General features: G+C 36.6%; 1 protein-coding gene across 4 annotated transcripts in view; it reads right to left on the bottom strand.

The window, feature by feature from the left end:
* Positions 1–619: 619 nt before the first annotated feature.
* The window catches only part of FER (FER tyrosine kinase), a 574,904-nt gene continuing 549,852 nt past the window's right edge, over positions 620–25,671 (bottom strand). For all 4 annotated transcript variants that reach the window (XM_023586245.3, XM_004484087.4, XM_004484088.3 and 1 more), the window contains 3 exons: positions 16,136–16,290; positions 9,169–9,291; positions 620–8,050 (listed from right to left, as the gene is read on the bottom strand). In XM_023586245.3, the coding sequence (XP_023442013.1) occupies positions 7,908–8,050; positions 9,169–9,291; positions 16,136–16,290 (421 nt within the window). In that variant the 3' untranslated portion in view covers positions 620–7,907. The remainder of the gene's footprint in view (positions 8,051–9,168; positions 9,292–16,135; positions 16,291–25,671) is intronic.

Raw genomic sequence — 25,671 nt, 5'->3', positions numbered from 1 at the left:
CTCATGGATAGTAACACATGTGTCTTTGAGAAGCAGGGCAGATAAGGAGAGGGCTTGGTTGAATGCAGGGGAAGCATATGAATGGACGATATCTGGAATGTCATCCAAAATCTATATAAATAACAGCATGCAGTTTTAGAAAGATTATTGACTTGCTGACCGAAGGGTAAATAGAAGTCAAGCATCTTGGCTGTGACCAGCTCAGCCCTGTACAGGAGACAGGCAAGGAAGGTTTCAGCTTCTTCTGAATATCCCTCTCAGCTACCTTTCTCCATTCTCCTTTTGTTATGTCCAACCTAATACTGTCATAAAACAAAAACCTGGCAACCAACCAATACACGTGGAGAAATGGGACTTGAATTACATTTCAGTTTTGGTATCTAAACAGAGGAAGCACTGATTGGAATGTAAGCAACACAACACACCCCTATTATCATCAGAACTCATAAACTTAATTACAGGGAAACTGAAAGCTAATAATTTTTATGTACTGTAACATCCCTAGGAGGCCAGTTGCCATGGAAATCTCTCCATTGTTTCCTTCTACTTAGAGTATATTTACATGAAAAAGAAAGAAAAATATAAACACAATGGGAAGATTAAGCAAGATAAGGCACTATTTGCTACAAATATTTTACATTTATTTAAAGAATACAGTAAAAAGAGGTTCTGCAGACCCATGAGTGGTAATTCATCTTGGAAAAGAAAAGGTAGCAAGTCCGAAATGGTCTAAGTTTACAAAAATGATGAAATAGTGTGTGTTTTTTTTTTTAAAGAAAACAAATAAAACATCCTACAATGTTAGCCACAGTCCAAAGTGTAGTTCTTCTGAATGTAAAAACTAACAAATAAATAAGTGTTAAATACAGATCTGAGCTAAAAATGATGACAGGCAACTAAATGCTTTATATATTTAGCTCTCATTCATTTTCAGCCTTGTTTACAAAGCCAGATGCACCCACCAAAGGCCTTGTGTTTTACACTTGAACTTTTCAGAATAAGCACCCAATTTCCAGTGTTTCTTTTTATCTTCTTCACACATATATTATTTTAAAACAACAACAAAAAGATTAAAGGTGCTTTAACCTGATATTAAACTGACCATACATTGGCACTAAAAGAAAAATCTGTAAACCACAGGAGTGCTTTGCTCAAAGTGATGCCTGCATATGGAACATCTATATCATGGGGGCTGAGAGCAGACCCCACTTCCACCCCAGCATCCCAAACTTGTCTCTTATCAGATGGAAGAAGTTACCCAGATAATCTTATCTTCACAACCACTTGCTGTGGTCCTGTGCCAGGAAGATGACAGGGCCTTAGCCAGTGGGCTACCCATGGTTGAATGACCTGGGCACCATTTGTAATTTATCTTTGGGCTTGTTTGGCTTCCTGAAGAATTCAGGGCTGTTCTTGGGACTTTGACAACTTGATTGTATCCCCCCGTCTTTACCTGGTTTTTCTTAATCCTATGTGATTATATGGCTATGATTTCAGAAAGTTCTAGTCCTTTAGGGTACTCACCAGAAGAAGTCAAACCAAACACACACACACACACACACACATACCCCAAAATATAAAGCCAGCAAAATTCCCACCACCAACTCCCACTATACTCATGTTGCTTAATTAGGCCATCTAATTTCATCTATGTAAACATAAAATAAGCCACCTATGGATGTCTGACTGAAGAAGCTGTTTCAGTGAGTAACCTCAATGTTCAATGACACAGAATGACAAATATAAATGGCCAGTAAAGAGTCCACGTTGAGAATATGGCTATGTCATAGGAGAGAATTGGATAAATAACATTTTGTATAGTCAAGTGAAAAGGAGTTTTGTGTCTTTGGCCACTTTGGTCATGAATCTGAAATAACTGAGACTTCTCCCCTTAAACTCCCCCTTTATGTTTGATTTTGATTTGGTACTTAGAATTAATACCTGGTATTGGACCTAGAGTCAGTGGATTATAAAATACATTTGTTATGGGAAATCAGGTAAACTTTTTGGAACCAATCTAATAGTAAAGCCCAAGTAGTGAATTCTATAAAAAGATGTATATTTTGTATACATTACAGGTATGAAAAGCATAGCATCGAGGAGCAATTATGGCAAATAAATCCACTTCTGTTGGAATTGGTCTTCTGACTGCAATTCAAACTGGCGGAGGATGGGCCTTATAGCATCCTATAGTGTAAATCATAGGAACTACTGCACTTGAGTCTGGGAGGAAAGATTCACATTCATATTAAGCATGGCTCAAAGCACCTTGCCCTCTGCATTTGTTTACAATTACCTGGCATTTCTAAACAGCAGGCTGGCCAAATTTATTTCTACCAAGTCAAATTATTTGCAAGTTCCTACATAAGTTCCGTCCCCATACCCCTTCTGGGTTTAAAAATAAAAGCATGGATTGATGAGCTAGTAAGACATGGCTAGGATGGTCTTTTTTACCTAGGGTGTAAGTACTAACGGATCTCAAGTTTCCTTTCAGCTCTATGGTTTTTGCTCCAGGGGTACTCTGACTTCTTGCTCAGGAAAATTTAGGGACTTGCTTATAAAGCTTCTTCAGGCAACTCAAAAGAAGACTAAGGTTGTACTATATGACAAGAGCTTTATGAAGAAAATATTAATAATGAGTTTTTATGTCCTAGTCAACTTCATTTTCACATGCAGATTTTTGCTGTTGCAATGTAAGAATTGGGATTTCCTTTTATGGCCATATCACTGCTATCCAGTGTTGCTCAGCATGTTGATACTTCACATTGGAATCTGTCTTGTGCTTTCAAAATTAGGTATGATTTTCTATGAGCGGATGAATTGCCAAAGTGTTGGTAGTTTTTGTAAGGTCATTAACTGACAGTATGGAGGTAACACGGTGTTTTCTTGACTGCTTTGATTAGAGTTCATAACTAGGTTTCTTCACATTTCACTTTAGCATCTGCTGTGTAGAACATTTAGAATGTGCTTATTCATACATAAAGAATTTTTAACAAATAGAAGAAAGGTGTGATACTTGCCTTTTGAGAAGGGTACTGCTTTGGAGAACTACAGGTTAGAACTGATGTTTTCACTGAGTGACACTTTGAAATGGAGCACTGGGGTCTGTATCTAGGTAGACTTACTTGTTTTGAACTTGAAGACTTAAATTTGCTACCATCTTTTCTAATGTCATGGAAATAACACTGTACAACTGAAATACTTGTAGATGCTTACAATGGGAATGTCGAAGAATCAGCAAAAGATACTGGCACGCAGAAAAAAATGGAGTATTTTTAAACATGTACAATGGTTTAAGGGAGAGTAATTACAGCTACTGTTTTCTCATTTTTTTGGTGGGGAGGGGATCAGCTTACTTGGCTAAGTCAACATGCTGCTTTCCTGGACATACCTGCTCACATTGATCTTTCTCTCTTGGGAAAATCTAAGAGCCTCGATTGATAGTGCCAATCATCCCCACATTTGCCACCTAATCATCCCACAAAGGATCAGTACTAGGTCTTCTCTGACTCTAAGTTGTATCTACCATACAGCCCCTCACATCATGGGCCTTCAGATGACCTTGGTAAATCAATGCATGCCTGGGAGGCCATGATAAGGTAGGATTTCCTGAGCACCCAAAGAGAAACTTTTTGATTGAAATAAATTTGAAGTAATTCAATATAAGCTGATGATAAAGGCTCTTCTATTTTGGTAAAGCAAAAGACCAAGAAACTGAGTATAATAAAAGGAAATATTAACCCAAAGTAAAAATACTGGAAAAACTAGCACTTAGAATGGGTCCTTATACATGACATGGTAGATGTTCAAGAAATGCTTTCTGAATGAATAAAGCTGAGAGGAAAAACATAAAATTGTGACTGGGGTCATTACTATGACTTAGAAAATTATTTTTTAGACATTTGCATCTTGCTGGCCTCTATAGTAATGTTTGGGAAGACAGATTAGAAATTAAAGATTTGAATCTCTTCAGAGTTAGTTCCAAATATTGTATCCTTCCTTATAGGAAGGACTTGTATATGCAACTAATCAAAACAGAGGAAAAAAAATAAAATTAAGATGTTTAATAAAACAATTCTGGCATGTATAATCAAATTGGAATAACAAAAGAGGCAAAATCTTTGTTTAACTTCCAGGCTAACTCAACAGTATAATGGAAATAAAATATAAACTGATTTGCATATAGAATTTGACTCCATTTAGTTAAGATAATACATAAAATTTTTTTTCAACTGCCTGCTCCTTTTATTTTGCATTATGTTCTGTTTTACGTGAAGCATCTGACCACCTCAGAATACAGCTTATGGATAAAACGATTCTGTTGATAAGAAACATCTAAAATATGAATGGTGTGATAAAGGGAATATGTATAAAAAGAAGGCTGAGGCAAACAAGTCCTTGACAGAAAGTATTACTTAATTCTACTTCAAAGGACACATGGCCACAAAATAATGTACATAGTGTATACTAAGTAAAGTTTCAGCTACTTTCTGAGAACATCTGAGGACTAACAAGAATTATAAAATTTTGTGACTGAGAACTCTGAATAACAGTGACATATGATTCAGACATGTATTGCTAACATTCTAATTTTTGTGCTTATCATCTCATGACAAGGTCCTCTGGAAGAGGAATATAATTTAAATGCTTAGTTCCTGACACAGTCTAAAAACACTGTTGCGAAGCTATAATTGTTTTAGTGGTAAAGCCAGACAGATATGAATATAATATAGACATTTATTCACTTTGCTTTCAAAGTGAATAAAAATAACCCTAAAGTGGAAAACAATTGTGAAATGTATACCACACAATGCCTAACACAATTGGGCTCAGGGTATATAATGATCTACCTATAGGACATGTCAATAATTTTGCATGTTGGAAATAAATGGTGAAGTATGGATGGGGAACTTTATTACCCATATTAAATTTGGGAGATAAAAGAGAAACAACTTCATGAGACTTTTTATTGGGGACCTACTAGCAGGGTAGGCTGGAATAAAGCCTCTATTTTTGAAAGTTTAAACAAAACTTATTAATCTTTTATTTCTCTGGAAGAGAAAGAAGTATTGTATTGTATTATTGTAATACACGTATTGTATTACATGGAATACAGTATTAATTTTAACCTTCACATATTGATAATACATGCAAGCTTGACATTAAAAGATTTCTTTTCTTGAAAAATGATGAACTTCTTAAATATTTGTCTTGTGGTGACTGAAGGTAGATAAATGCATGTCAGAGTCAGATTTCTTGTGCTGTATCCTCAGTACTCATAAGTTTAAAGAATTATTGAAGGAACTATACAGGAGTAATATATGGAACTCTTGGATTAAGAACACAAAGATTTGTGACCTGAATTAATTACATTCAGGCCAGTGGCAAATTTGGTTGCAACTGTTTTCTTACTAAACAAGTAACAGCCCTGTGTGCATTTGAGGTCTCCTTTTCTTATATCAAATGACAAATTCACAGGAGTATTCATATGTGTGCTGGCTGGGCATGGGAAAGCTTCCTAAAGCACATAATTCCAATAATTATCAGTAACAGAAGGAATGAATAAAATGTGCCTCAAACATAACAGAATTAACTAAAAATGGTTTGCATATTAAATTTAATATCCTGTACAACTGATATGCTCTTGAAAGACTCCCAATGAGTTGCTAATCCTGAACTATACCACTGTTTTGAGATAAAAAATAAAGTAGAATTTAAATGCTGTAGATGTCAGGATGTTTTGAAAAGCTTTTTAAACTTAAACAGAGTTATGATGTAAATTGTAAATTCGAACAGTCTGGATGAGTAAAATATCAATGCCAGGTTCATGTATGCAAGGATGACACCTCAGGTCTTGTTCACAGAATTAAAGCCAAAACTATCACTTTTTCCTTGCTGAGCGCTTAGCAGTGAGGTCACTAAGTGATGGGAAATTGTTTCCTTTAAAGAGACAAACAATATTTCCTTAAAAGAGACAACAGAGATCTGCTTGGAAATATTGACAAAGGGGTGGAATTTTCCCATTTTATTCTTTGAAAGCTGGCAAGTGTATGTGCACTTGAGTTTAATTCACAAGTCTGTGCTTTGATTTACCAGGGTATGTGCCATTAAAAGAAGGTTCCATTTATTTACATTTGGTAGAAGAGAAAACCATACTGATTAAAAAGCTGTTTCGTCTGCTGCAACATATTTTGAGGGAAAGGTTATTCTTTCCTTTTAGTCTGAATGTAGTAGTAATCATTAAATGTGTACAAAACTTGCAAAGAGATTGAAATGATAGACACAAGCCATTTTTTCTCTTCAGCATCATCCTTTATACTCTTTAAAATACTGGTGTGAGTTCTGTGCACTGATATTCATAGACAAAGAGCTAGGGAGGGCAGGAGGAAATTTCTATTCTTTAAGCTCTTCCAATGAATATAGATCAATATTCACTAAGGTGCTGTATATAATAAAAAGGCCCCCAGGCCACATTTACCCTTGAATATAACTATCTCTTGCATTTATTTATCCCGAGAGGCAACTATATTTAGAGCATGGGATAAGTTCTCCGGATGCACCTAAAATTCAGCTCAACAGAATCCTAGTTTTAATTCTATTACATTTTATCCACACGGCCATCTTTGGAAATATATGTCAGCAAATCAAAGAATCTCCAGGTGACAGAATAAGGGTAAATGAAAGGGTCAAGTGGAAATAGGATGTCTGTCCCTATGTCTTTCTCCTAATAACTTCATTTCCCCCCATTAATGTTCACTTGTCTTCTTAACTGTCCACTTCATTCCCACCTGCTTTGCTCCTTGGTAGTGTGTGTGCACATGTGTATACATATGAATGTCTGAACTAGGAAGAAGAAATCCTGACCACTCCAGAATCTGGTACAAATGAAGGGAACTAAATTTGGGAATGGCTGCCTTGAGGTGGAGACACTTAGCATATTTCTGCTTGCCATTTCTGTGGACTTGTGCTTTACAGTTTCTCTTTTAAAAAGAAAAAAAAGTTGCAACAATTCTGCTAGTAAGAAGGCTCTATCTAACAACTCCTGAAACATTTCTTAGGACCTTCTGGTGAATTTAGACCATAAAATTTAAAAAGGGTGTGTGTGTGTGTGTGTGTGTAGGTTTATGTTTATAAAGGCATAAGTAGATAAGAAGGCTGACTTGACATTTTCCTTTTCTTTTCTACTGTGATCACCACTCTTTTCTCCAGAACACCCTTTCGTTCAAACTTTTTGCGGTCACAGCTCTCCATGACCTTGAAAAGCCTCACCCCTAAGAGTACATTCTTTAAGGATATTTCATCACAGTTTTCTGACCTTGGGACAAAGGAGGAGGGATAAACAACCTTACTAATAAAGCTGGAACGTGACGATTCTTAAACCGGGCTTATTTCTGGCAAAAAAAGAAAACCTTAGGGGTTCCAAATAATCCCCAATATAAAATGGCATTTAAAAGTATCTTGTGTCACTAGAGTGAAACCAACTTTGACTGGAATGTCTCCTGCAAGCAGGGCGTTAGATGCAGTTTATAGCACCATACAGTAGGTGTCTGTAGTGAAGGACGGCAGCCCACGAACTGTGCCTGAAGAAGAAAACCTTTGAGAAACATCAATGGACTCATATGAAAAAGACAACGTGTTATCACTCACATTTAGAACCTGTGCTTTTCTATTTACAGTGGCCTGAAATGACAGGATTTCTGTGATTAACTAATAAAGCCCTTGGTATTTCTGGAATGCATTTCCATTTGACGTTTTAAAAAGTGGAACATATTTTTTTTAAAAAGTTAATAAAAAAATAACCTTAGATGACTGTTGTGGGTAATGTGGTATAAATTCATTGCTAATGAGAACAACAATATTATTCTGCTGGAAGATGGAGTCCGGAAGGCTTGGCATGGTTTCTTTTACTATGTGACTTTCCTTTTGATGGCAGTGAGCTCTTTCTGAAGTTCACCGAACTTGGGGCGGTTTTCAGGTTTATAATCCCAACACTTCTGCATTATTTTAAAAATATCCTCTGGGCAGTGCTGAGGGGCTGACATTCGGTATCCTGAAGACCCAAGAGAAGAGGAACAGAGATGAGATATAAATGTTCACACAGGACATTATGCAGTTTTTAAACTTTAGTATCTTATGTTGTAGGTGTAACAGAAATAGTCCGTTTCATGGCAAACTGATACACATGATTCAGTGCTACAGAATCAAAGGATTACCCTCTAGTTTAAAGAAGGCATTTTTTTGCTTATCAAAATGGTCTGATGTAAGACACACAAAATACAACTGCATATCTTAGTTCTAAGTATTTTTCAGAACTTGCTTTTAGATGCTGTAGGCAGAGTTAAAAATCTGACTCTATAATCAGTTTCTGAAGATGAAGTGAGGATAAGGATTTATAAACATGAATTCAGAAGTGAAATAAATATAAGAAGTGAAATAAACAAATACAAGTCATAAATAAGAACAATCTTATTTTCAAAGCTGTCTGCAATGCCAGAGCAGTGTGTTGATAGTGTGTATGTACAGCTATGTGTTTGCTTCAGGAAGTACAATGTCTGTGGGAGGTTAGGAGAAGGCAGGAAGGCAGCTAGAAAGTCATCCTCCTACACCCAATTTTACAACCATGCCCCTGAGGGCCTGATGTTAGGGCACTGTCATTTTGTTGAAAACTATACAAATGCATGTTAGGGTGTCATCTCATTATTACCATTTCTGATGTAGGAATATTACAGCATTTCTTCAGAAGTGTTACAGAATTCTCAAACTTCTTCCTGAAGACTAACTATATTTCAATTTCCAATAATATTAATTATATGTACCATAATTATATATTGTTATATATTTTAATACTAATGGTATGTAGTGGGCATAACCATTTTCCTTGAAGATACTGAAAGGTTTGACCTTGCAGATGTCATGCCCAGAAGAGGAGGGTAGAAGAAAGTCCAGAGCTGTCTATTTTCAAAGTATTGGAATTCTCTAAAGTTCTTGTTGGATAAGAGCCATACCATTTATGAAGCTCAAAGGCAGCTTTATCTAATACCTCTGCTCTCTACTACATACACAAATGATATTGTCATGCCCACACCCCTACCCCCTCCAGGAAATCTGGCCAAAGCACTGCGCCTGGGGGCTGGATGCGAGTAAAATTAAATCATGTCTTCAGCTCACCTCTTTCCACTTGCTCTCGTGCTTGCTGATTTGTCATTCCAGGGTATGGACAGACCCCCAAGCTGAAGGTCTCCCAGAGGAGGATGCCAAAGCTCCACACGTCACTCTCAGAACTGTATCTCCCTGGGAAAGGAACAACCATTTCCAGGTAAGGCAGGGTGGACAAGTAGGTGACTGTTTCTGGTTATGTATGTCTAAACTGGTCACATATTAGTATATTTTAAACTTATCAAAGGAACTCAATTAGACACCTATTTCTATTCACTGGTTTTACTTTCCAGGACTAGTAAGATTAATAATTAAATGACCAATCTTCAGACTGCTGGTCTAACCAAACTGGCTTCTAAATCACTTTTCCCTCTACCAGGAATAAATATTCAGCCAATGTGCAAACTTACTCTTTCTGTGTTATCTGCATGGGATATATAGTTTAAAAAACTATAAATATGCATACTTCAGTGCCTATAAGTTAGATTCCTGCCATTCTGTCTTCTGCTTACATAATTTTCTTTCCACTAAAATTACAAACAAACCTAAATCAATAAGGAAAGTTTTTAACTTCAATTTTTCACTCATCACTGCTTACAGATATTCTTACATGTTTAAAAGTCTCATTTTCTCATTTTCACTTAAGGAAAATACATTTTTCTATCCATCTTGAATAGAGTAGAAATTAACATAGCCAGCTGATAAGAACTTCTTTAAATAGCATGGTGATTTGTTTTGTCAAAATATCTTGGTGCACCTGTTTTACTGAGCCATATGAGCTAAGATCTTAGCTTTTTTTGGTAGTTTTTTAGAGAATTAAAGATGTAAAACCAATGTAAGATGTTTTCTGAAGATGGATATAAAATCAAGGAGGGAAGGCAGGAAAATCTTTTCTAATTTTCAAGGAGCTAAGAAGTTCCAAGATTTTTCCCAACATGTCTTTTTATTTTAATTTTGCATAGTGAGCATAAACTATTCTAGCTAAATTCCATTTGCATGTGCTAATGGATTCTTAGATGGTTTCATTTTCTATCCCTCTTGCAGCTTCCTGCCTTTCCTTTGCCATTCTAGTATCTATAAATGCCCTACTCCAAAAGTGGCTTGTTACTTTCAAGTACGATGGCCCTTTGCCTTTATTGAAAAAAGTAAAATGAAAACAGAGAGTATGGCTGTGCTCTGATAACAGTTCTGACGTCAGAGTTCAGAGAGTGCTTAGTGATTATCATCTCCAGCTGTGTGAATTAGCTTCCTTCTTAGAAGACGGTAATTATAGGTATTGACTATGCTGACTTGTGAGATTAGTTTTCTTGTCTGAATATCAATTCTTCAAGTTTGGCACCAAAAAAAATTAGTACTTTACATGAAAGTCATTCAATGGCTACAAGTTAAGACTAATAAGTTTTTCAAGAAAGTACAAATATACAGAGTGCATATGGAGTCAAACCTCTCTAACTCTCTTCTTTTTTTTTTTTGGTAAGGTAATAATCGGGGTAGAAATCAAGAAAGGCATGCTACAGAAAAGCCAAACTCACACTCCAAAAGTGATAAACTTATTACCTAACTTTATAACCTTTAAGTTAACCTGGTTTTGCTGGATTACTTTAATTGGCGAAAGGTAATTTTTTAATAGGAATTTGCTATCTTTCCATCTCTCATTTGATCCTCACAATCCTCTTTCAGGGGAAAAGGTACTTTCATTCCCACTTTAGAAAACAGGTGCAGAGAAGTAAATGGCTTACCAAGGTCACAATGCTAATGACATAAATGGTTGAGAAACCTGGTCCCTGGAGGGTGATCCAGGACACTTTACAGCACCAATCCTGCCTTCCTCACAGTTCAGAGTACTTAGTCACATCACAATAATTAGAGGGTGAACAACCCAAATTCCCAGGTGACAAAAGGAAAAAAACCTCAATAATTGAATAGATTATTTTATTTCTTAGGAGAAGCAAAGTATTCAATTTGCTCTTTATAAACACATTACTTTGGTGACAGCTGGGACTGAGAATGGTGACAATTTTGCTGAACTTCATAAAGTAAATTACCATTTTGTGCTAAATGAAAATAGGGGGTGGATATCTCTGAGAAGAATATTATATACAAAAAGATGAGTATTTGACTCTGGGAAGGGGATCTAGGTAGCTAGGGACAGGAGTGAAAGAGTGGCTTATACCACTTTAATATTACTTTTTTACAAAAACATGTACATGTATCATATTTTCAAAAATTAAGTAAAATAATGGTGAAATGTCATTACTTCTATGACTAAATCAAAGTTTCAAAGCTGTTCCCTAGACTGAAGGCTTTTTCCATCAAGTCTGACTCTATATTTTATGGGAGACTTGGGCAGTGATGTAAAGAATCTGCGGGGAAAGAAAAGGGACTTGGAAATGAGCCAAAATCATACCATCAATCACAAACTATAATTGTAAAAAATTGAAAAGAAGTATATGAATAAATAGGAACTTTTATTCATGGTTTAGTTATTTATATTTTCTCTGGTTAAAAAGTAAAACTAAGTTTGAGAGCCATTCTTTAGTAATTTTGGCATGTGAAAACTAAAACAGCTTTTCAGGGTACAATTTTGCTATGAGACTTGCAGACTCCTAAGAATTCTCAGAATGGGTAATATGTTTCCACACTAATCTCTTCCTTATAGTCTGCTAAATTCTCATTTTTGTCATCTAGATTCTTCTACATTTTATAAAGCTAATATTAAAGACTGGAAAAAATATCCCATACTGCCAATCAAAGATCTTCATATATGTCTATTACTTAAAACTTTAGGTCTAGCTCTTAGAGGCATCTAGAACCAGAAATTAGAATTGTAAAGACTGTAGTCAACTTTAAATTCAACTAAAACACACTGAGAGGTAGAAGTTTTACTTGGCATAGTTGCTTGACTGGAAGAGGACTTTTTAAGGCGGCATAATATAGAGAATCTGGTAAACAAACAGGATTAAGAATAAAGTCTAGAGAGCTGGATTTTACTCATGTGCCTTTACAGCCTCCTAAGTCCAGTTACAGCTCTCTTGATCAACAAGAAGGTGCTTAAAAATGTTTTGGGTCATATAAAGAAAACCTCTTGGTAAATACTAAGTGTTACAATCCTATCTTTTTTTCCTGGGATTGTTCTACTTAGTAATACAGCCCTACTATAATAACAACAACTCCAGTGAAGAATTATATTACTATGGAAAAACAGCAAAGCTGCTGTTTGCTTAGATTCTGAAGAACAGTGGAATTGGTTTGTAATTACTAGAGCAGGGGTTTTTAACCTTTTTTGTTCCATGGAAGACTTTGCAAGTCAGATGAAAACCATCGACCCTTTACCAAGTCTACATGATCCTGTGTATTATTATTATTATTTTGTCTTTATTTTTTTAATGTTACATTAAAAAAATATGAGGTCCTCATATACCCCCCACCACCCTCACCCCACTCCTCCCCCCATAACAACAACCTCCTCCATCATCATGAGACATTCACTGCACTTGGTGAATACATCTCTGAGCACCGCTGCACCTCATGGTCAATGGTCCACACCATAGCCCACACTCTCCCACAGTCCACCCAGTGGGCCATGGGAGGACATAATGTCTGGTAACTGTCCCTGCAGCACCATCCAGGACAACTCCAACCCCCAAAAATGCCCCCACATCACATCGCTTCCTCCCACTTCCTACCCTCAGCAGCCACCATGGCCACTTTCTACACACCAGTGCCACATTTTCTTCGATTACTAATCACAATAGTTCATGAATAGAACATCAGTAAGTCCACTCTAATCCATACTCTATTCCTCCATCCTGTGGACCTTAGAATGGTTGTGTCCACTCCACAGCTATGTCAAGAGGGGGCTTAAATTCCACATGGATGCTGGATGCAATTCTCCTGCTTTCAGTTGTAGGCACTCTTGGCTCCCTGGTGTGGTGGCTGACCTTCTTCACCTCCATGTTAGCTGAGTGGGGTAAGTCCAATAAACCAGAGTGTAGGAGTTGCAAGTCTGTTGAGGCTCAGGGCTTGGCTATCACATGGTCAGTCCAGAGATTCAGGTCCCCTGGGTATACACTAAACCCCAGCACCAACTACAGATCCCTTAAAAGTAACAGGAAAGGCTTGTGGACAAAGATCACATCTGAGTCCAGCTCCATCACAAAGAAACACAAACTCCAAAGTAGTGCCAACTGACATGGCACTGAACTCCATCTGCCGTGACCACAGAACCTGTGGGTCTCTGTAGCCCTCAGAAGAACCAATACCTGGGGTAGTATCTACTTTATCTGTCTCTGGGACTCTGCTCAGGTGTGCATAAGGGCAACCCCTCTGATAACCACCCAGCTCTTTTTGGAGACTCATAGCCATATAAACTCATTTGTCCTTTCCATTTCCCCCTTTTATTCAGGTCAAAAAGCATTTTTAACTCCTGGTATTATATGTAGACTGAGATATTCTGCTGGTCCAATTTGACCCTTTTATTCAAGGTCATTTTCTAGTTACGTCATGAGCTGGTACTTGGTAGTAATCCCTCGGTGCCCACGGAGGCTCATCCCCGGGAGTCATGTCCCATGCTGGGGGGAAGGCAACGCATTTACATGCTGAGTTTGGCTTCGAGACTGGCCACATTTCAGCAACATGGAGGCTCTCAGGAGCTAACTCTTAGGCAGCCTGCAGCTCTAGGCCTAGTTCTTATTTCAGGTGCACAGGCTTATCAGCATAGTCATTGGTATCAAGGGCTCATTGTTGGACCTTCCTTCTTTTTTGGTCTTTGCCGTTGCACTGGGGGGTTGTTGCTGTTCCTTTAGGGACTGTGATAGAGCTTCCCTGGCTAGGAACTCAGCACTCCTTCAGTTGTTATTTTTAACTGTAAACACTATGAAAATATCCAAACATTTTTATTTACCCTGGATATATGCCCTGGAGAACTCCCTGCCAACCATGTGTGCCCTGGCAGTAACATCCCACACCAGTATTACTCCCCTGCCATTGTTGAACTTCTCTGTGATCCAAAACTTCTTAAAAAATGAAGCCCAATATATTGCCAGGTTCCATTGATAGTAAAATGGAATATAGTGATAAGCTTAAAGGCTAGATATAGAATACATATTAATTTAGAAAAATTAAGGTAAAAAAAAATTGGAGTAAAAAAATTTAAAAATGCAAAAGCTTTGTTTTTGATGTTTTTCCTTCCATCACTGCAACAGGTGTTGCCCTGTATGCAAATTGGCAAGGCAACTTCTTCTGTCTTTTCCTCAGTGTCTACATCCTTTCTTTTTTTTCCCTTTTTCCTAATTATTAACCTTATGTTCACAAAAGTTTTAGATCACAGTAATTCATATATACAATAGATCACAGTAATTCATATATACAATATACAGTACTCCCATGTATCCAACAGAAAACCCTTTTCCCTTCCACAGCAATAATCTTTTTACATGTTCGTACTATATTTACTGAAACTGATGTACAGATATTGAGACAATAGCTTTCAAGCAAGGTAACATTTGGGTTTACATTGTGGTTTATATTCTAGACTATACAATTTTCTAAATTTTTAGTTATCTTATGTTTTACATTATGATTTACATTTTAGCCTATCAGCCCCTATACATTTTTGGTGTAATTTAACATGTTTTATATCCATCCTTGCGTAATCTTGTGGAACACTTTTATTGCCATAGTGGGTTATATCATTGGATAGAGACCAATATAATGAGAGTGAAGGTATACCCACATCCTGGGGAGGACTGATGTTCCTGTGTACTATTTAATAAATACATCACACCAGCACCAACAAGTCCCCACAAGAATAATGTTTTTTAAAATTTCAATTCAAGCTAACGGACCCCTTGTTAAGAATTCCTGCACTAGAGGGTTCACAAAAGCCTCTCTCACTGGCACATGGGAAGGCAAATTAAGGATGAAGATTAGTGTTTGCAAAGCATAAGGTTGAAAACCGTTAATTTTTGGGAACTAGAAGAGCTTAATCAATTTCTCATGATGGCAACTACCTACACTTACATATTCCACAGAATCATTTCTTACAATATAGATTCTGTTGTCTGGATTAGTCTCAACTAACTTCCAAACAAACTACATTCAAAAGCTTTATCTGTATTTAACTTTGGAAATGCCTTAAATTATTTCATTATGAATTTTGTTTTTAAACCAATAAACAATCATATTTTTATTTAACCATACTACGCCCATTCCCCTGGCTCATATGATGCTTCTCTTAAAGAAAATGTGATTTCTAATTTTACTTAAAACACAATCTGCTCTTTTTTAAATTCCTGAGCTGTTACTCATTTTGATATGACCATTTCATCCCACCCACAGATAATGTGAGCTGTATTTATTTCCGATTGCAATGACACATAAAAATTCAAGTGCAGAAAAATCCCTGCTGTTTTAAAATGTAACTTCCATCTCCCTCTTCCCACAAGATTTATACAAGTTCTAGAGACTGAGATACTAAACAACCATGTTTATTTTCAGGGTGAGAAAATAAAGAATTGATTGATTTAAGATTAAGGATTCTCACATTAGATGAGGTTATTGGACCAATTATAAGACAGTCAAAGGAAATGGTCCAGAACCACAATAATATATTTATAATAAAAATCATTTTTTTAATCTAAAAAATCATTTTTAATCTAAAAAAATCATTTTTAGATTAAAATCATTTTTAGATTAAAAAATGAAACCCTCAGATGTGTAGTAATATTTAAAAGTACTTAATAAGTGTAACCATCTTTTTAATTTAGCAATCTTACATATAGGAATGAGATCAATAATTTCAGTGAATTCAGTTTGTACTCATGTTTAAGTGCCAAGGTATGAAGATTTATATATTATCTGTGTTGATCCTTAAGTCATTTTAAATTGGGTTCTGCTGTATCCTGTAAATTTCCTTGTGAATGTTTAGTGTTGATATAGTCTATTTTTATCACCCAAAGGAAAAACAGTCTATCCTTACCATAATTGAGAGCTTCTGGTGCTGTCCATTTAATGGGAATCTGCTTTAAGCCAGAAGATGAATATACTCCACCATCCTCTTGACGAGACATTCCAAAGTCACTGATTTTCAGAACGTTATTTTCAGCTACCAGGCAGTTTCTTGCAGCAAGGTCCCTGGGTTACAATAAGACATAGAAAACACCTATCAAAACAAATTGAAAGCTGCTTTCATATTTATGACTTCCACACTTGGCATTTTTACATTTGGAATGTATTTATAATGAGATCATGAATACTTGTGATTTACCAGCCTTCCCCATCTTTTCCATCATAGGCTAAAATCCATCCATGAGAACATTTGCATACGGAAGAGACCACATGCTAGTTTTCTAGACAACACATATTTCCATTTAAATAGTAAAACACTGTAGGATTAAAAGAGAGAACCACAGAGGAGAGGCAAGGCAAACTTGGCATTATTTCCCCTTTGACTGGTTTTCCTAGAATAGGGCTGCCCAACAGAGAGCTCTGTGATGACAGAATTTTCTCTATCTGTGCTGTCCAATAAAGTAGCCATCCGTCACATGTGACTACTGAACACTTGCAATGTTGTTAGTGTGACTAAGAAACTGAATTTTAAATTTGAATTAATTTAAACTTAAACAGCCACATGTGGCTATTTGTTATCAACAGTGTAGCCAGAGAGCTTCCCAAAAAATGTAAAGTAGGTAGGGGATCAGAAAGGGTACTGTTCCACTGCATCTGGGACAGGCAAAATCCTATTGATGACCTGGTCCAGGAACCTCTCTCCTACCTTATCTTCTACTCCCCCACCATTACATACTATACTGGGCACCACACACCTTCAGCCCTCACCAAAGGCAACTGCTTGCTTCCATTTCAGAACCTTTACTTAGTTATTCCTTCTGCCTGGAATGCTCTTCTTCTAGACTTTCACATGGCTGGTTCCTCTTCATTCATTCTTAATCCAAATGCCCTCTCCTCAGAGAGTTCTTTCATTACCACCCTCACCTCACAGGGAACACAGCAGCAATAAAAGAGACCAAGTCTCTACTCTAATTCTAATGGAGAGAACATTCAACAGTTGTACATACACATATTTACACATATATATACAATCATATGTCAAGTGGTGCTGGGTGTTAAAAAAGTAAAAGCATAAGGGGAAAAGATTTATAAGAGGGAATTATATTTTAGATAGGGCTTTTAGGAAATGCCAGTTTGATAATGTGGTATTTGCTCAAAGTCCTGAAGGAAGTTAGGGAGTAAGTCATGGGGATATCTGGGAGAAGAGCATTCTAGGTAGAGGGAATAGTAGATACAAAGGCCCTGAAGTGGGTATATTGGCATATTCAAGGAATATCAAGGAAGTCAGTATAGCTGGAATAAAATGAGTGAGGGAGGGAATAGCATATTTGACAGTTAGCCAGGACCAAATGCTGCAGGGCTGCTTAGGTTACAGTAAGCTCACTTGATTTTGTTCAGAGTGATCTGGGAGGTAATGAGAGTTATGCACACAGGGGTATCTTGATCTGCTTTATGATTTGAAGGGCCATATAGTACTGTGTGGAGAATGGACTGGCGGAAAGAGAGAAATCAGGAGACTATTTCAGAAGTCTAGGAAAGGTGATGATAGCCTGTTGAGATGAAAGTGATAAAGTTGGTATAGAGAAGTAGTCAGATTCAGAATACATTATGAAGGTAGAATCAATAAAATTTGCTGGTGGATTTTATCTGGATAGGAAAGAAAGTCAAGGATAACACCAAGATTTTTGGCCTTAAGTAGCTGGAAGAATGGAGTTGATATTTATTGAAAGAGGGAAAACTAAGGATCAGGTTTAGGGAATAAGGCAGAGATAACTACTTGCTCCTTAAAATATATTTCCTCCTTCTTAGTAAAACCCATTATTTTTAGTTGGGTATAATGCCACACAGTTTAAAAAAAAAAAAGCCATAGGGAAGGCTGGAAAGTGTGGTTAAGCATGGCCATAATCAAAGTTCCGACCAAGTAAGTGTAAGTAGATGAGTTGTCTAGAATGTCTAGGAAGTTTCTTTAAAAGAAAGAAGAAGCATCATTCTACTTCTCCCTCCTTCTGACTGGACTGTGGACATGATATAGAGTATGAGCAGACATCTTGGACAACAAGAAAGCATACTAAAAAGTTTGAAGGAGCAGAAAGAAATAAGGGGCCTGGGCCCCTTAGGACTATGGAGCTGCTATATACATCCTGGACTGCTTACCTCTGGATTTAATTATGTAAGAGAAATGCCTATGTGGTTTAAGTAGTTTTTCTTATTTTTGTTTTTTGTGTGTATGCCATGTGTCTTGTTATACAGTCAAAACTAATCCAATACTGGAAGGGGGAGGTACAAAAATCTGGTTTTGGACATATTGAATTTGAGATGTCTATTAGATACCCAAGTGGAGATGATGAGTAGGCAATTGTATATGGTAGTCTGGAGGTCAGAGGAGAGGCTCAAGAGTTATCAGATTGTATTTAAAAGCTAAGGGACTGGAGAATGCTTCATTTAGAGAGCGAATATAGAAAGACAAAAGAAAGTGTCCAAGGACTAAGCCCTAAAGCATTCCGATATTTAGAGTTTGAGAAGATGTGAAAGATACAAAAAAGAGACTGAGAAGAAGCACCCAGTGAAGCAGGAGGAAAACCTAGAGATCTGATGTCCTGGAAGTCAAGTGAGGAAAGATTTCAAAGAGGAATAAAAATCAACTTTGTCAAATGCTACTAAGAAGGCAAGGATGTGAGTACTGTGAATTGGCCATTGGATTTGGCAACATGGAATTTAGTGATGGCATTGACAAGGACAGGTTCAGTAGTTACAAAAGTATGATTAGGGAGAGTTCAGAGTATGAAAAAAAGAAGTGGGAGATAATGAGTTGATACTTCTTTTGACAAAATTATCTCTAAAGAGGTACAGAGAAATGGGAAAGTAGCTAAAGGGGTATTTCAGGTCAAAGAAGTTTGCCCTCCTAATATGGAGACTACTTCATGTACATGTGCAGATGGGAATCATTTGATAGAAAGGGAAAAACTAAGGCAGGAAAGAAATGTGACAACTGGATATGTGTATCCCTCGAAAGGGCAAGAGGTGATAGTATCCATGTGTGCTCTTCAGAGCTGTATTCCCAATGCCTAGAATAGTACTTTGTACATAGTAGGTACTCAATAAATACTTAACATGAATGCTACATTATCTTAGGAATGTTCCCTGCTGAAGGCAGATTGTCTATCTATGCTACTTTTCCCCTTTTTAATTCTTTTCTCCTAACTGAAGAACATTCAAGAATTGGTTTCATTCTCAAATGAGGTGGTTTTATATATTTATTTTTTGAATGCATCTCAAAACATCAGACATGACTCAGGACTTTCAAAAATTAAAAAAACGTACATGATTGGTCTTGTGAAGCAAGAAGTACTTAAAAACTTCACAGGTGCATTAAATTAACCTTGAATCTGGTGAACATATTGATGATCAGAGAGATGATATTGTTAACCTCTTGTAGGGAACTTGGGTGGTAGTATCTAAAGATCCTCAGAAAGGAATGTGAAATTTTCTGCCTTACTAATTTGTTAAGATTGCCTTTAATTTATTTGATCAAAACTCACATTGGAGAGAGGTTAAAATTAAATCTGATTTACTCTACAGTCTTTAGATGTAGCAGGTCTCCATGAGATAACCACTGGATGAGGGAGGCTCTGGTTTGTTGCTGGACAAAGTCACTGATAGTGAAAGGCAGGTTTTTTATCTATTCATCCTAATCTGTAGGAAGAACTATCATGTTGTGTCAGGGATTCCAAATCCTATTTATGGCACAGCTGTCCAGGACAAATCCTAGCTGTGACACTTACCATATTTGTGATCTTGACATATTAATCTTCCTTATATACATCTAGAAAATACAACTTAGCATGGTTAAATAAAATGTTTGGAAGGTGCTTAGCATAAACTATATAGCTTAAAATAAGTTTTCAATAAGCTATCATTGTTATTATTCCTATTGTTCATACTACCACTACTACTACTACTAACTACTACTACAAAAGGCACTGGAACAGCCAGGAGAGCTCTATCACATTCTCCAATGGAACAGCAACAGTCCCCCAAGGGAAATGGCTAAGACCAATAAAGAAGGATGATCCAATGATGAGCCCTTGATTCTAATGACTATGCTTGTGAGCCTGTGCACCTGAAATAAGAACTAGGCCTAGAGCTGCAGGGTGCCTAAGAATTACGTCTTGAGCGCCTCCATGTTGCTCAAATGTGGCCAGTCTCAAAGCCAAACTCAGCATGTAAATGCATTACCTTTCCTCCAGTGTGAGCCTCCCTGTTGCCGAGGGATTACTACCAAGTATCAGCTGATGATGTAACTAGAAAACAACCTTGAATAAAAGGGTCAACTCGGACCAGCAGAATATCTCCATCTACATGTAATATCAGGAGTTAAAAATGCTTTTTGACCTTGAATAAAAGGGGGAAATGGAAAGGACAAATAAGTTTATATGGCTATAAAAAAAGAGTAGGGAAGTCATCAGAGGGGTTGCTCTTATGCACGCCTCAGCAGGGTCCCAGAGACAGCCAAAATAGATACAAGCTGAGGTACTTGTTCTTCAGAGGGCTAGAGACCCACAAGTTCTATGGTCATGGCAGATGGAATTCAGTGCCATGTCAGTTGGCCCTTCTTTGGAGTTTGTGTTCCTGAGTGTGATGGAGTTGAACTCAGATGTGGTCTTTGTTCACAAACCTCTCCTGTTACTTTTACTGGGGTTTGGTGTATACTCAGGGGACCTGAATCTCTGGACTGTCCATGTGATAGCCAGACTCTGAGCCTCAACAGACCTGCAGCTCCTACTCTCTGGTTTATTGGACTTACTCCAGACAGCTAACAGGGAGGTGAAGAAGGCCAACCACCACACCAGGGATCCAAGAGTGCCTATAACTCCAAGCAGGAGAATTGCATCCATCATCCATGTGGAATCTTAAGTCCCCTCTCAATATAGAGGTGGAGTGGACATAATCATCCCAGGGTCCACAGGATGGAGGAATAGAGTATGGATTAGAGTGGACTTACTGATATTCTATTCTGGAACTATTGTGATTAGTAATGGAAGAAAATGTAGCATTGATGTGGAGAAAATGGCCACGGTAGCTGCTGAGGGTAGGGAGAGGGAAGAAGAGATATGATGTGGGGGCATTTTCAGGATTTGGATTTGTCCTGGGTGGTACTTCAGGGACAGATGCTGGACATTGTATGTCCTGCCATGGGCCACTGGGTGGACTGGGGGAGAGTGTAAACTACAGTGTAAACCACTATCCATGTGGTGCAGCAGTGCTCCAAAATGTATTCACCAAATGCAATGAATGTGTCAAGATGATGAAAGAGGTTGTTGATGTGGGAGGAGTGGGGTGAGGGGGGTGGGGGCTATATGGGGACCTCATATTTTGAATGTAACGTTAAAAAAAAATAAAGACAAATAAAGGCACTGGAACAGTAGGTATAAATCAATTTTCAAAGTAAGTTTCTATGACTGTGTCATAATCACAAAGGAGAAGGGGCTGGCACCTGGAGACCATAGCAACAAAGAGGCAGGTTTGTAAAACATGCTTCCAAAGATGGAGCTAATATTATTTACATGTTGAGAATTTCACAACTGAAGTTATAAAGAGTGAGATGAATGTTGATAGCTCCCACATTATTCTCTTAAAATACCAGTAGAAAAAAAAAAATCTTAAGACCTTCTACCCTGTTAAGACTGGGATCATTTAACTTCAGAGATAATGAATTTCTCTACAGGGCAAGCATATGGTTCTCCCAGCAGATTATATTACTTTAATTTCTACATTGTGCACAAAGCACAGTGTTGGTACTTGTTGACTATTTGACAAATTTCAAATCAGGCTCCATGTTATTTCTTTGAGGTAGGCTTAGGGATTCCTCTCCCTTCACGCTCTAACTCTCCCATGATGGGATGGGGTCGAGGGGAGGAAACTCTTCAGTATCTTCCCCAAAGAATTAAACATTAACTTAAAAAAAAAATCACTAATAGATTTATTTGTTGGGGGAATTTGAGAGGTTCTGGATATATTTAACTCAGATAGGGAATCTATCTCAATTTAATTTAATGTTTTAAAAAATGTGTTTTGGAGAAGACCAGAAATATAGCACAATGGTAGGGCTCCGGATCCAGACTACATCTTCAAAATCCAATATGCCATTTTGGCATATTGGTGTAAGGCAATATAATTCATGCCTCCTGATGATTACAACTAAAATAAAAGGCAAAATACAAAAAATAACTATCTGAAGATGACCCCAGATAAAGAGTGAGCAGGTGTATTCTGTAGGGCAGTAAACACTTGAGAGGCAACTGCACCGGGGTGTTTCTTGTGTTTTTTCATATTTATTTCACAACTTTTCCTGAATGTGGGCTACAATTATAGAGTAATATGAAGGAAGTAGCACCAGCACTATTGTCTAAATTCCTATAGAAATCACATCTTTCTGCCCACAGGAACCAGGAAAAGGGTTCCCTGTGAGCCAAAAACTATAGGGAAATCCCAAAGGAAAGAGCTAGAGCAGAGGATCACCTGGTTCTGTGTGAGAACCTATACATGTCTCAGCTTAAGCGACACATCTATGGGGCAGACCCAAACCCACTCAGCAAAACCTTAAGGAACTGAGGTGATATTTAAAATACTGCCCAAGTCTCAAACTAACCGATGAACGGTACACACACACAATAGATCCAAACATAGGCTTTGAGAACTGATCTGGGATTTATATCACTTTCCACAGTAAGTAAAACAGAACTTGTGGTTTGAATCTAACCAGGTTGACTGCCTGTTGAAAAACATCAATAATCTCCATTTGTATGACACAAAGAGTGAACCCTAATATAAACTATGGACTTCAGTTAATAATAATGTGTAGATATTCATTCAACAATTGTTAACAAGTGTCTACACAAAAGCAAGACATTAGTAATGAGGGGGCATGTTGAAACTCTCCATACTTTTTGCTCAATTTTTTTGTAAACGTATATCTATCCTAAAAAAAGTCTGTTATCTGAAACACAAATTTCACTGGATAAGCTCAAGAGAAGACTGTAGATGACAAAGGAAAGCCAGTAAACTTGAAGATAACCCATGGAAATTATTCAATCTGAAGAACCCAAAGATAAGAAAATAGAAAAATATGAACAGAACCTCAGGGACCTGTAGAATATAAAAATATTAAATATGCTATTGATCGTGGAAGATGGACTGTGGTTAACAGTACAAATGAGTGTTCTCTCATGAACTATAACAAATATGCAATACTAATACATGGTGTTAATAATAGGGGATGAATGGAAAAAATGCTATGGACTGTAGTGGTAATAGCTGGATCATGTTCTTTCATAATCTGTAACAAATATTCCACAACAATGTAAGGTGTTGGTGGAGGAGTGATGTATAGGAATTATGCATATTATGCATAATTATTTTGTAAGCTCACAACTTCTCTTAAAAAAAAAAAAGTGCTATTGAAGTCCCAGAAATAGAGGGAAGAGATTGGAGCAAAGAGAAATACTTAAGAGAAAAATTAACTAAGAACTTCGCAAAATTTAGTGAAAGAAATAAACTTACAGATTCAGGAAGCTTAGTGAATTCCAAATGAGATAAAATCAAAGGAAAAAAGTCACCTAGACAAAGCATAATCAAAATGTGGAAATCCAAGGAAGAGAAAAGCTTTAAAAGCAGGTAGAGAAAAAATTACATACAGAGATCAGTGATTTGAATAAAGGTAATGTGTGGGTAAAGGAACCTATAAGGTTACATGTTTTCTGTATTTTTGATAAAGTACATATATTCCTCTCGAGAAAGCACTGAAAAAAAAAGATGCAAAGAGATATAGTAAAAAAAAAAAAAGCAAAGAGATTAAATAAATGGAATACTAAAGACATTCAAATATATATTTAAAACACCAAGATTGAGAATGAAGAGAATGGTCATTACCACTAATTCTACAGATGTCAAAAGATTAATACAACATTATGAAAAACATTATGCCAACAAATTTGATGGTTTAGATGGAATGGATACATTTCTTTCAAATACTGCTTACCACAATTAACAACGTAAGAAAAGGAAAATCTGAATAACCTTGCCTATTTTTAAAAAATCAATCTGGTATCAAAAACCATCTTTCAAAGAAAACTCCAATCCCAGATGGTTTCATTTAGTGAATTCTATCAAACATGCATGAAAGAAATATTATTCTCACTTAAAAAACACTGAAAAAAATCACTGACAAACTCACTTTAAGTGGGCAGCAGAACTCTAATACCAAAACCAAATGAATTACTAAAAAGTTACAGAAAAATATGCCTCAAAAATGCAAATATCCTTAAAATATTAGCAAATTGACTCCACCCATTTAGAAAGGATAACACATTGTGATCAAATAGAGTTTATCCTAGTAATGCAGAGTTGCTTTAATGTTTGAAAGTTAATGTAATTCAGATTATACTGCGCAGATTATATGGAAAAACCTATATGGTCACTTCAATTGATTTAGAAAAAGCATTTGACAAAATTCAACACGATTCATGATAAACCTCTCAGCAAACTTGAAGTATTAAGGAACTTCCTAAATCTGACAAACAAAATCACTAACAAATCTAAATCTGACAAACAAAATCAACCTTGATGGTTAAAGGCTAAATTGATTTCCCCTGAGATGAAAGCAAGGATTACCATTTCTGTTTGAAACTGCTCTGGATGACCTAGATTTTGAAATAAGACAAAAAGAAAAAAAAAAGCTGGGGGGGGGGGGAATGCATAAATATCAGAAAGGAGGAAGTAAAACCATCCCTATTTGCAGATTATATTTTTTACATATAAAATCTCAAGGAATTTATGTAACAAGAACTAGAAATAATAAATGTTTAGCAAAGGTGAAAGTTAAAGGATTAATATACAAAAAATTTGTATTTTTATGTAAGAGCAATAAACAATTGGAAAATAAGTTCTATTTATAGGTCCAATAAAGTATTAAATAGCTGAAGTAAATCTAACAAAAGAGATCCAAAAAATTACAAAACTTGACTGAGGAAAAAAAATCTAAATAAATGGAAAGATATTCCATGTTCATGAAGAAATGGAGGACCCAATATTAAGATAGCAATTGTTTCCAAATTAGTCTACAAATTTAACAAACTCCCCCAAAATTACAGCAATGGTGTAGCACTAGACAAGCTGACTCTAAAATATATAGCTGACTCTAAAATATATATAGAAATGCAAAGATCCTTGAATAAAAGCAATTTTAAGAAGTACAAAGTTGAAGAATTTATCCAAGCTGATTTCAAATCATATATAAAGCTACAGTTATTAATACACTTTGGTATTGGCAAAAAGATATATCGTTCAGTGGAGCAGAAGGTCTAGAAATAGAGCCACGCACATATAGCAAATTGATTTTCAACTGAGGAACAAATATCCAAAAGGCAAAACACCAAATTATAGAAATTT

Source organism: Dasypus novemcinctus, chromosome 2 (genome assembly GCF_030445035.2).
Source record: "Dasypus novemcinctus isolate mDasNov1 chromosome 2, mDasNov1.1.hap2, whole genome shotgun sequence".
NCBI lineage: Eukaryota > Metazoa > Chordata > Mammalia > Cingulata > Dasypodidae > Dasypus > Dasypus novemcinctus.
The sequence above is the reverse complement of the archived record's forward strand: the minus strand, read 5'-3'. Positions and strand labels throughout refer to the sequence as shown.